The 12,852-nt window shown below is 38.3% G+C and overlaps 1 protein-coding gene across 9 annotated transcripts in view; it reads right to left on the bottom strand.

Annotated features, from left to right (window-relative positions):
* LOC126162229 (zinc finger CCCH domain-containing protein 13-like) overlaps positions 1 to 12,852 on the bottom strand; it is a 260,877-nt gene that overhangs the window by 74,418 nt on the left and 173,607 nt on the right. For all 9 annotated transcript variants that reach the window (XM_049918590.1, XM_049918593.1, XM_049918591.1 and 6 more), the window contains exon 11: positions 12,320 to 12,505. In XM_049918590.1, coding sequence (XP_049774547.1) covers positions 12,320 to 12,505 — 186 coding nt within the window. The remainder of the gene's footprint in view (positions 1 to 12,319; positions 12,506 to 12,852) is intronic.

Raw genomic sequence — 12,852 nt, 5'->3', positions numbered from 1 at the left:
GTGTAGTAGTCTCAAACTCGAGAGGTATTTGCAAATAACCCTTACTCTTTGCCCCAAGTGCAGATAAACTTCGACAATTAATTTATAATCAACAAATAAAAAGAATTTAGCAGAAATGAACAATGAAATCACCGAATCAGTTGATGAGTATTTTTTTATTTAAGGACATGAAGACAGCAGCTAGATGGACAGAAGATTAAAGCATCCTGGAGCTCTTTTGGAAAATCAAATAAGAGTTTCCAAAGTGAAGCTTTCAAAGTTTCTGAAATGGAAAGCTTATAATCAGTGTGTATTACCAGTTTGACTTTTGGCAGTTACAAACGAGAAAAATAACAAAACAATACATGTGCTCAGTTACCAATGGAGGGCTGCACGTAGAAAATTATTGTGCAGGACAGGAAAAGAAACAAACAAATCAGTTTATTCACTAGAATTGGATATGTAACTATGACAGTAATGGCAATGAAAGGGAGGTGGGCGGGACTTGTAACCAGGTAAATTACTGGTTGAAGGATGAAGGATGTTCTTTACTAGATTCCAAGACATAAAATAAGGTAGAAATGACATAATGCAAAGTAGATAGATGACATGAGAAAATATACAGAGTAACCTGGATCAATATTGTTACAGATTTGTAATATAATAGTAACGTCTGAAGAGGCTGGAGGAAGCCTTTAGTCGACAGAGTCTGTTAAATGTCAGATGATGAAGAAGATTATGATGGTTATTACTATTTGTTTAAAGTCACTACCAATGTTGGCTTTAAATACTGTGTGGAAAGAGCATCTCTTCATTGAAAATATAAATATATTTAAACCATTTCTGCTCAATTACATTCAACAATTCTGTGATCTTTAAGTCAGCATGGTACATGTGCTTTTGTTTACAAGTATACTGAACACAGTGCTATCTACTAGTTAAAGTTGATCAGGCTGGCTGTGCCGAGACAGCTGTCAGTACTGAAGGAGACCATTCAATTTCTATCAATACAGCTATTACTGTCACTCATCAGGCTGAGAGTCTTCTTAAAGTAAACAGTAGTCTTTTGCTGCCTGGCCATCAGCACAGATCAATAAATTCATATCCAAAACCACAGAAGTCTCTGTGACATTCCCCAGGCTCCAACTATAAGATATCAGTTAATCCTGAATATGAGACTGCAAATGACAAGCTGTTCTTTCATGCCACACTTCATTTTTTTGTCTGACTAAAACAGCAGAAACTAATGTTTTGCTCTCCCCATCCAGATTTACACAATTCCAAAATGTACTCTGCAGGGAACGCACAGTGTACGGTGGAGGATACATCATACCAGTATCATTGGCCCCGATCCCCAAACCCGATATCTGACACCCAGTTGCAAAACAGTAACAGCTTGACAATTAAAAAACATATTCAGCTGATGTTATTCAGCTCACATGCTACCATTTACCATTCTTATGTCTAGAGTTCTGTGTGCCCAAGAGTTCTGTCTGAGCAGCTATAGCTAGTGCAGCACTGCTGTTGCATGCTGTGCCGCTACAGCTGAATGAGAGCTGAGAAGGCGGGCTCATGCTGCAGCAATCACACATTAGTAGATCATTGTTGCGTGATTCTCATGACACTAGCATGGGCAGATGAGCTGGACAAAGGAAAACTGGCTCAGCGAAGGGGCCCATCAGTCATGATCCTCAGCAACCTCAATGATCGACAGAATCAGACGATGATCATAGTACATCAGTTCCTTCTCTCTACATCCAGTGCAGAGGCACAGGTTGGACAAAGCTGTACAACAGCATGGACAACTGCTGCGAGCTCAAGTTTGGTGTTGGGTCTGTTTAATCTGATGCCACATTCAAGTTGCATGCAGACAGTATGACTGACTTCAGGGCACTCAAGGGAATTTTTGCTGCCCATATTGTAGTAGTAGTTTGTGAAGAAGAGAACGCCACTAAATCAGTGAAAGAAGGCAACCAAGGTGCTCCTCTGAAAGCTGCCTTGGATTTGCAATATAAAAGCAGTCATGGAAGGGTCTGTCTGTGCTGGCTTCTGGTATGTAGTAAACATGAATAAGAAGAGGCCACCACTGTCTACTGTCATCATGCAAAAGGCAGCCAACACGGGTGATATTTTCAGGCTAAGGAAGCTCCTAGCCTTCCCTGTCAACTGGTAGCTCTCCCTCCCCAAAGCCTGGACCCTGAGTCCTAGAGCTTCAGGTGCCAGGGAGATAGACATGTAGCAAAGCACTGCCCCTATGCTATGAGGTGCAAGAGGTGTTCAGGTGAGCATAACAGCTGCACCTGTGATATAAGGAAAAAATAAACTCCAATGTGCACCGATTGTGGTGGGTCCCATATTGCCAACTGGCAAGGCTGCCCAGATTTCTCAAGCTGTAACTAGACCGACAGCAACGAGGCGGCTTCAGCCACAATGTCACACCAGTGAAGAGGAAATGACGCCTTCCAACACATTGATTTCTGGCACAGCTGACAGAAGAATCGGCAGCAGTTACCCCTGACTGTAAATGACCACCATCAATGGTAAGAGGGGGGACCAGCCACAAGCGGGTGGCCGGGAAACGCTGCCCGAGCATGAGAAGATGAAGTAAAGGAATGATGAATGCCACACTGTGCGATGTCACTGATAAGGCTACGGCAGTCTTTAAAGCCACAACAGTGGCAGAGAGGGTTACTTTCAGGGCCACCCTGGCTGCGGAGACAGAATAGGTCTGCCTACAGCCACTGCAACTGTGTGTGGCAACAGAACACCATCACCATACTGAAGCAGAAGACACTGCCTCTATCAGTGCCCCATCCCCAGAGCGTAATGAAGGAGAGAGTGTCAACGAACAGAAGACGTCTGCCTTCATCTTTTGCTGACTGGCCTTTCAGGCAAATGATGAAGAAAAAGATTCTGGCCACCACAGCTGCCTCACTACGGGTGGCTTAAACACCAACAAACATCCCACAGAAGTAGCCTGGCGAGATGGACGACACCTGCAGCAACATCCTTTGGTAAATCAAGCAATTGCCTGAGGTGCTGGGAGGCTGAGCCATGCCAGCTCAGCCACGACGCAGTCCATCTGGAACAACACACAAGTAGAAACGGGGCCAAAATAGTGATTGCTGCAGTGCCACTGACACAGTGACAGTTTGCAGCAGAGAGGCTCTTCAAAGCAATGCTCTGTGCTGCTGCAGTGATTTGGACTGACATCTTTATGACAAACGGAGGTAATGACACTGGTATCCAGCTGCATGTACCCACTACTAACATAACCCTACCATTGCATTATCTGTAGCAAGGAAGTCCATTAACTACTCTTACAACCCATCCTGACCATCACAAAGATTTTTCCCCCCATGGCAGTTTTTCCTTCTGCCTTCAACTCACTGTTTCTTCAAGCACTGTGTTCACCCAGACTTACAGACAATGTCATAGAACCACATCCTGTGAACTGCTCAATTTGAATTACTTAACTTTAGCAGGGGTGACAGCTGTATTTTTTGAGATGGCCCTATGCTAGTGCGAACATGGACGGTCCCACTCTGAAGGAAGGGAGGGAGGGAGGGGGGGGGGTTATATTCACAGCATTACGTTGCATATATGTACATGAGTTATTCAGCCACCTAGAATGGGTAGTAGGAAACGAAAATTTGTTTTGTACAGCTGCATATTAAGCCAGCAGCTCCAAGGCTGAGAGCGCAGCACGGCCGGGTCAGCCAAAGAAACTGTTACTCAATGGGCTGAGTACTTAGGCAGGGAGTGCATAGCAACAAATGGGTAAACTCCAAAGCATATGGACAGCTGTTGCTCACACAGGAGGACACAAAATGCACTAGCAATAGCAGAGTGTAAGACAATCCCAAAGATGGCTTCTTACAACTCCTGGAAATTCTACAATAAATCGCAGTTAAATAATAAAGTAAGTTTGAAAAATTCTGATCTCAGAAAAATAAAGCGCGCCCAATGGAACAATATTTTTAATATCTTCAACAATTACAGAATTTAACATTTTACAGTAACTAAAAATTTTCACAATGAACCTTTGAATTAATTGAATGCTTCATGCCATTTCAACACACAACATCTTTAAACATAACATTGCAGTATAGCTACCATTCCTGAAATCCATGTACCTGTAACTATTTTATTTATTGATTTATTATTTTTTATATCCTTTTCACTGTGCAAATTTTTGCAGCTCATCATATCCTGCACATTATCACAGCAGCTGAATGCAGCGCAAATACCTCATATCCTGTCTTACTGTATTTAAGGATTAAGTTACTATTTTGCCAATAACTTTATTTAAATATAATTACAGTTGATAACTCAAAACCATGGTAATTTAGGAAGTGGTCAATCACATGTGTTAGCTGACACCAATTTTTTCAAGGGAGTCAAAAGACCCTTCTATAAGTAGGCAAAAATAACAGTTTAAACAATATTTAATGTGACAGCACTTGTGCAAGAATGCTGACTTATTTGTTTATGAACAGACTTTTATTTATGTTGATTGTAAATGGTCTGAATGTGACCGAATGTTTATAACAAGTCTTTTATTTAAATACTGTTTTATTATATTAGTTTAGTGCAGAAAGTGGTCAAGTTGAGTTAAAATCATGTCTGCAAAACATAGGAACAATGTATTTTTGGTGGGGATAGTCTTCAGACCATACAGCAGGAACAGTGGCAGAGAACTGTTGGTGACAAGTGGAGACAGACTCTTTTCAAGTGGCCTGCTCAATGGAGGGATTAGAACTTTACGTGATCTAGTGGAAGGCAGGCCTGTCTGTGGTGACGTGCGTTATTTGGCTTGTGGGAGATAGATTCCGGGCAGTGGATGTTGGCTACAATACATTAACTTTTGGAGGGCCTCTAACTCTTGTGAGATCTGCATGTGTTCCAGTGCAGTACTTTATCTTTCCACTTGCGCTATGGAATTGAGACCAGACACAGTATGAGTTCATACTCGTTATCTCTCATGTGTTAATAGGTAAATCCTCATTCTGAACTCTGAATTATTTTGAGCTGGTGAATATGTTTCATATGTTGTGATCATGAAATGTACTTTGTTTTTTGCATGTCTTTGATGACTATTTAGCTTAGGGATTCTGCTACCATTCTCGCAATGCTCCCAACACAACTTTATTGCATTTAATAAGGTTATCAATCTGTCTGTAGTACAACTGGTTATCATACGACCACTTTCCTTTTATCTGAGATATACTTTCTTGAATAAAGAATATTCAACAGAATTCTCTGATGCCATCCACATCAATTACTAACATAAGAATAAAACCCTTTTTATTAATTCTTCAAGCATTTTTTATTTAATATTTGTGTTCATTTTGTTAATCCACAATTCTATTCAATGCATAGCTTATATGACAGCAGGATCACAATGACAGGTTATTATTTACAGCAAGATCACCCCTGGGCATGAAAGCAGATGTGTGCAGTTCAACCCTACTGACATTATTGAGCTATTCTTTTTCAAAGAAGCCATGCATAGTCTACCAACGATGTGAGCAGCTTCAGGTAAAGTTGTAATTGGTTTGGTTGGATGGAATGCTGGTTAGGGAAACTACTCAGTGGAAAAACCATTACATAAAGTCACAACAGCAATAGTTACTTTGAAGGTAAACGCATGCATGAATGGTGCTATTCATGGGTACATCTGCATATATTCAAACTAACAGTTACTTTGTGGTTAAAAGTTAAAAGACAGTGTCAATATAATTACACAAATTTTGACAAATTGAGTTACTTGTAATTAATTAAAGCAATTGCATGAACTGACACTGGATGTTACTGCTACCCTCACTTAATGCTTTGTAATGCTCAAGGGATCAGCTAAAGTGCGCATCTGAGTAAATATTATTGGCATAATTAACACCATGGACATAATTCAGTGCAATGTGAACCAATGTGACTACACATTAATGACAGAGGCGAAGTTGAAATCCTCAATCAATTTGGCAGAAATTTGATTGTGTTTTTGGCCGCAATGAAAAGAAAAAAAAAAAAAAAAAAAAATCAAACCTATAGCGGCTTTTGTATTTGCACACCGGACAGAAACTGGGACTTCAAATTTATTAATATGTGATTGTGGTGCTGGAATACTAAGAGAGACATCAAAATTCCTGATGTCACTCCAAATCTGTAGACAGCTGCGACTAAAGAACTCACTGAAATTGTCAGGAAAGACATATCGCAATTAAACATTGCATGTGGGGTTAGGCTTCTTGAAACAGCCCACATTTCTATTGTTGTGGGAGTCAAATATAGTGCAGCAAGTGGTAAAGCCCATCTAAGACAGAGTAAGATTCATTGTAAGCTTACTTGCTAGCTCTTGCAACAGCTCCCACACAGGCTTCATCAAATGCTGGCCATGTTTTCTATGATAACGTCAGCGCTTCTCCCCATGTAAGGTTCTCTCTTAATGCTACATGCCACTGTGCAAACAAAGAAAATCTGAGGCCACAGCCTGGAAACCAAGGTCAAAGAGAATGTCACATGCCCACTGGCTGCCCTACAATCTTTCTCAAATGATTATAAATAAACTATTTGGTACAAACTTTGATTTTACTCGTTGCCTCATGTCATTAGTCAGCTTTGTAATGAACTGTGTATGGTGGTGGTCAAAGTTATTGCAATATTTTGTAATTAAGTACCCCACTGCACATAATTCAAATACTTTGCAATGAAAAAGAAGGATCACAAGGAATTTCCATTCTGTGCATATTAGGTTATACATTACTGAGTACAAAATGTAGCTAACATACTGGTTAATCTTTAAGCTTGGGAGATCTATATCTATCTCAATTCTGCTTGTGGGCTCGAAAGATAAAGTGAGCATGAAATATTCATAATATCCCTCATATTTATATTCTTCTGAGCCCACTGCGTAGTAGATGTCTTAAGGGCACCGTATAATGTCTCTAAGGTTGGAGCACTTGTATTTGACTAGATGCAAAACCTTCTTTTACCAAAATTACCTGTTCAGGAAATGTTCTATCTGAGTAAACTCTGGTCATATGTATCCTCCATACATTATATGTAAGAAGATTCTGCCAATTTCTATGTTTATGCAGAAGAAGATAAATGTGGACTGACGAAGTATGTTGCATGCTGTGGTTGAAAATATGCAACATGGACCCTGAGTTTAAAGAACTTCACCTTTTCAATGATGCCTCCAGAAGTCAAAACCGCAACAACATTTTAGTGCACTTGGCTCCTTGCTTTGGTTGGTACTGGGTAATTTACAAAGATTTATCAGTACTTTCTGTGACGTAATCACAATTATGGGACTACAAGAAGGAAAATCAGATGACTAGACAGAATTTAAACAATACAACAATACAATGATTTGATTCAACCCTCAAGGAAGATATCAATGTTACTTAAATCTCTGCTGAAAGTATCCTAAATATTAAACAACCAATGGCCCAAGTTCTACAGGAAGACTACAAAGTCTCTGGAAAAGTTCTCAATTTTGATTTAGAAATACATGTAGTTAAAATAGTTCTTACCTAAATGTTATTGAAAAGCATTTGACAAGAGAATGGTCCGAATTGACACACTGAAACCTACCCTGAAAATTTTTACACTGAATGAAATGCACTGTCAATACTTTTGCTGTTAAGGACACCGTATTATCAGAAAAAATGTTAAAATTACTCATTTTTGACGTATGAAGAACCACTTATGACAGCAATCTGCACAACCCGTTTGTCTGAATTGGCAAATAAGCAGATGCAGCTCTTCTAGCAGGATGTAGCAAATAAGGAGGCACAGCTGTGACAAAAGAAAATAGTGCCACATAGCGTGAAGTGCGAAATGCACACACATGAATTTTCCAGCACTTAAACCAAACCAAAAATGTCTCAAATCACTACTTATTTTGAATAACCTGCAGTTCATATTGATAGCTAAACTGTTCTAGATGCAATTCTTACACAAATAACTAGCAGGCCAAAGAAAGTCAAGGCTGTGTATGATGTTATATATTACAGAGGTGTTCCATCAACAGGGATCTTAATTTGTTGCCATTAAATATTTTATAACACTTCCTGTAGAACAGTTGTTATAATAATTTGTGAATGATGTATATTTTGCTAACAAAGAAACAGTTCCTTCTTTATCTGCTGTAGTTGTCACAAAATGTGAAGAAAACAAACATTTTCATTACACCAGGCACACTTGATAAAAGAAAAATTAGCACATTCAGGCTTTCACAGAAATTGCTAGTTTTATTTAGGCAAAGTAATTAATTATTTTCCGCGCAAGGTAAGGAGATGTTTCAGATGTAGCACTGAAAGCTATTTTCTTCTATTTTTTCCAGATTTTGCTACATTGATTACAAGACTTTTGCAATTAAACAGTCCTTTTTTTTAAATTTTGGTCCTAATTTGTTCTGATGTTCATGAAGACAGAGATAAATCTGTGAAAACAGCAACCCAATGATAAGAATCACTAACATCACTGTATACACATGTGTCATAGTACTCACAGACTGCACAAACCACCCCGTGTTTTTTCGCTTGAAATGATAAATGCGGTTTGCATGAAACCTGACCGATTAGCTTTATATATAGCTTTTATGGGATAATAAGAAGCTTCATCTGCACATCAGCTACAAATTTTTCTACAGTATCTATTAATGAAATCTCCTCTAAACGTTTAACTGAGGCAAAATTCATAATTTTTGGACTCCTCTGTCTGTGTAATTTCCTGAATCTGTTTAAACAGTTCGAAGAAGCCTGGAAATCAGTAATATTCATCACTCTTGCAATTTAGAGCACCCAGTCTCGTCAATCTCCCTTGATAATGGTGCAGTGACTCTCATGAGCAGTTTAAATCTTTCGAATATTTTTTTCTTTCACACTTTCACGTGTTTCACTTTGGAGCACATTTGGTACTTCTTGTAAATGTTTCTTCCATTTACACAATTCACATTCACATACAGATTTTACAAAATGAAACTAGTTTTGCGCACTGCTTAAGTTTAAGCATTTTCTCCCTCCTTCATTTAACCAAAAAATTTACAGGTTTTTTCTCTCTCACTAAAAGCTATTACAGTATTTTTTTTTTCTTTGGGCTTGGTAGGTATTCTGTTTTTGTTGTGGACTTTAATTAACACAACAATCAGTGTTCAAACCACAATCAACAGGATTGTCTGAGTTATTTCCTCTTTCTTCACTGTTTACACAATTTCTAACGAAATGTCACTGGAATGAATGTCCACGAAATTAACTAATAAATAACACATATGTAAGTCTTCAGAAGTAGGTGATTTCGACTGTGTCACGTTCTTTGTATTTCATTTTTTCCAGGTTGGAAACAGAAATTGGATTCCTCATTACTGTGGAACTCTGGAGCCTTCACCAACAGAGATGCTATTAGCAAGCATATACCAAGAAATCACAAAGAAAATTAATTCAATTAACCTCCATTGTTAACACTTAGTGATACCGCAAAGACAACTGCCAATTATTATGAAATTATTATGAATATGAGCTGGAAATTCAAATTCACTTTACAAATTACAATCATGTTGTGCCATGTTACCTGTTTACTATTGTGCCGTCATGGGCTCGCCACATTGCGCATGTCCTGTCTGCTACAGATACGGCAAAGCTGGACATTTCACCAGTCACCGCTCACTTGGGGAGCTACAAATTTGGTGGATTTTTTAATACTAGCAGTATGACTTAGCAGCTAAAATTCTAACACCGAGTTTCTTTCGGTGTATGCTTCCTGTACTAACAATTTCCAGACGGGTTTCAACTTGTTGGATTGGGCAATTCCCTTGTGAGTTCATTGAAGCTGCAGTGAAAAACACTTTCCTGCTGCAAAAGGGCAACATAGGAATGCCCCACATACCAACTGATATGGTGTATGGGAAAATCCCAAAACAAGACAAGAAGATTCAGGTCATGTGAAAGATAATTATGTACTTTTGAGTACTGACGGTTACATGAGGAGGTGCTGATGAGAGCAACACTAGCTACTGCAGGGGATGGTGAAAGTATAGGACATGATTTTCAGAGTAAAATTTTTTGATAATGATTTCAAAACCTTTGAGTAATATGTTTATGTATATGTTCTATCATGAATGTTTTGTGAAAATATAACTATTTCTGATGCTGTAATATAAATTTTTAATGCGTACACCATAATCAGTTTGAAGAGGGGTACAAATCCTCAGTTTTTAATATTGTGGATTGTTCTTTATGACGATACAATTCATCTTTCCAAGGTAGTGAGATATGAGGGAGCTCAATGTAAAGAATTTCATACAACAGGCTGGTTAAGACAAAATTAAAAATAAGAATGAGAGACAGTTATCTGTATTACGTCACAAAAGGAGGTTTTGGATTCATTCCCTTCTTCAAACTACCAATTTAATTGTTCTCAATGTGAAATTTGTTTTTAAACTGTATTTCAATAGACAGGTTAACATGTACAAACAAGATGACATAGTCTCAAAAAAGAGAAATTATATTAGCTTTTATGAGAATATGAGGCATAAGAATGAAAGTGGTCAGTGATTTATTTAAACATAACATGGATTCATAAATATTACTCTGTGAATAAATGCTGGTAAAATGATATTGACCAAACAGTATTGTCATGCCAAAGTGCACACCTACATTTATTGGTTGTGCTATGCAAGGCATTGAAATACAGACATGTATCATGGGGCAACATCCACTTGTAAGGATACCAGAGCGTATGCAGTTGCTGCCTCTCCTTGGTACTACCACCCTGGCCAGGTAACCAGTTGCTTTGTTGGATAATACAATAAATTCCCCCCCCCCCCCCCTCCTCTCCTGGTAATGTGTGTGTTATCCCACCTGTGAACAGATGAGAGAAAAACACAGCCATGTGCTGCACTCTAACAGCTACTTTACAGTATGTCAGCAATTTAGTTACTGTCATTAATTTTGCACAACTCCGTACGGCATTCCTTTGTAAAATAAAGGCCTAAACTGAACTCCTTGGTGCTATAGCCCTTGTGACATCAGTCTACAGATCAACCAGCACTTCACCTTCTGCATTAGGTACCAATGGACAATACTATTAAAATGATATATAATAAACACATGGTGCTCATCATAGTTAATGTCAGTTTAATAATGAGAGCATGGAATAACTATATCAAAATTTAACACCCAAAATTAATATCCAATAAACATACCTCAATCGGTACAAGCAGCAAGCTGAACTCAAATCATACAGCAAATATTAATTGTTTATTGGCAGAAAATATATATAAATGGAAGATCCAAGACAGAATACATTACTATGTAAGGATATATCACTATTAACTACATACAGGAAAAGAGCTGAGCCACGAATTGTCAGGAGTTCCCAGTGCCTGCCCACTGCTCAGCAACTCATTTGATTTATTTACATAGAGTGTACCGAAAGTAAAATTTATGATGAAGATTTTTAAAAAATGCTGGGTGACTTATATGGATCTTATTATCTCTGTCTACAAAGAAAATAGTACCCTATTGCTATAATATGAATGAGTTACAACTGGAATTTGCATGGCAAATGTCTGGGTGTAACAGCTGGAAGGCATATGAAATATAATGATCACATGGATACAGTCATACATAAAGCAAGTGGCAGACTTCAGTTCACTGGCAGGATACTGGAAAAATGTAGTTAGTCTAGAAAGGAAACTGCCTACAAAACAGTTGTGTATTGCATCTTAGAATATTGTAAAAGTGTGTAGGACCCATATCAAATAAGACTAACAAGAGGATACTGAAAATATAGAAAGAAGAGTAGCACAAATGATGACAAGTTTGTCAGACTAACATAAGGAAACCATGGAAACGCTGATAAACTTGAAATGGCAGACACTTGAAGATTGACACCAATTATCCCATAAAAGCCTAAATACAAAGTTATAAGGCCCAGTGTTATGTGAAGAATCTAGAAATATATTTCATCTTCCTCCATAATGCTCCCATAAGGACTGCAAAGATAAAATTAGACTTGTTACAGCAGCCACATAACCATTTCAGCAGTCATTCTTCCAGCGTCCATATGTGACTGCACTGGGAAGAAATCCTAACATGTGGTACATAATTAAGTACCCTCTACCAAGCACTTCACAATAGTTTGCATCGTATGCAGATGTAAATTGAAATTATTAATGAACAACTGACCACTAATATCAGAACAAATTTTAAAGATATATTAATTGCACTGCAAAAATGCAGCTATCCTAACTAACTACAAAAAGGACAAGTACATTTAATACATTTCAGAAAGCTTTAAATAAATTACCTTTACAAAATTAATTTTTGTGACTCACCTTCCACCTCGGCCGTCCCATTCCCTTCGTCCCTCAGTATAGTCCCTTGGTGCATCCCAGTCACGTCCCTTTATTGTTGGGCCAGTAGGTCGCGGATCATCTCGCTCGTATAGCAGATCACGATCAGTACGTGGTCCTTCCCATAGCTCCCGGCCACGCAGAGTATCTAAACCTGTGTCACGCCGCCTATTTACAAATAAAAGTCCTCATCAAACAAATGATGGTTCATTCTCCAAGAGTATACAGTTCAGCAAAATAGTGCATTGCAACACTGTGTCATACAGTGTGACGTTCATTATGAGATATGTTTGTCTTCAATTACGGATGTACTCAACCTTGGTTGAAACACAAGGCTTACTGTATGCCTAGAAGATGAGTAAACTCTTAAGTGACAAATATTCTGTCCCTCTCTGAACACACTGTAACCAAAGGGATCATTTTCATGTATAATTAACATGGAAAAAGGAGGAGCTGAAACATTTGTAAAAGTTGGACACAAAATCAACAATATTGAAACAAACAGTTTTTCTGTT

The sequence above is a fragment of the Schistocerca cancellata genome, chromosome 2 (genome assembly GCF_023864275.1).
Source record: "Schistocerca cancellata isolate TAMUIC-IGC-003103 chromosome 2, iqSchCanc2.1, whole genome shotgun sequence".
Classification (NCBI taxonomy): domain Eukaryota; kingdom Metazoa; phylum Arthropoda; class Insecta; order Orthoptera; family Acrididae; genus Schistocerca; species Schistocerca cancellata.
This window is presented reverse-complemented; position numbering and strand designations above follow the sequence as displayed.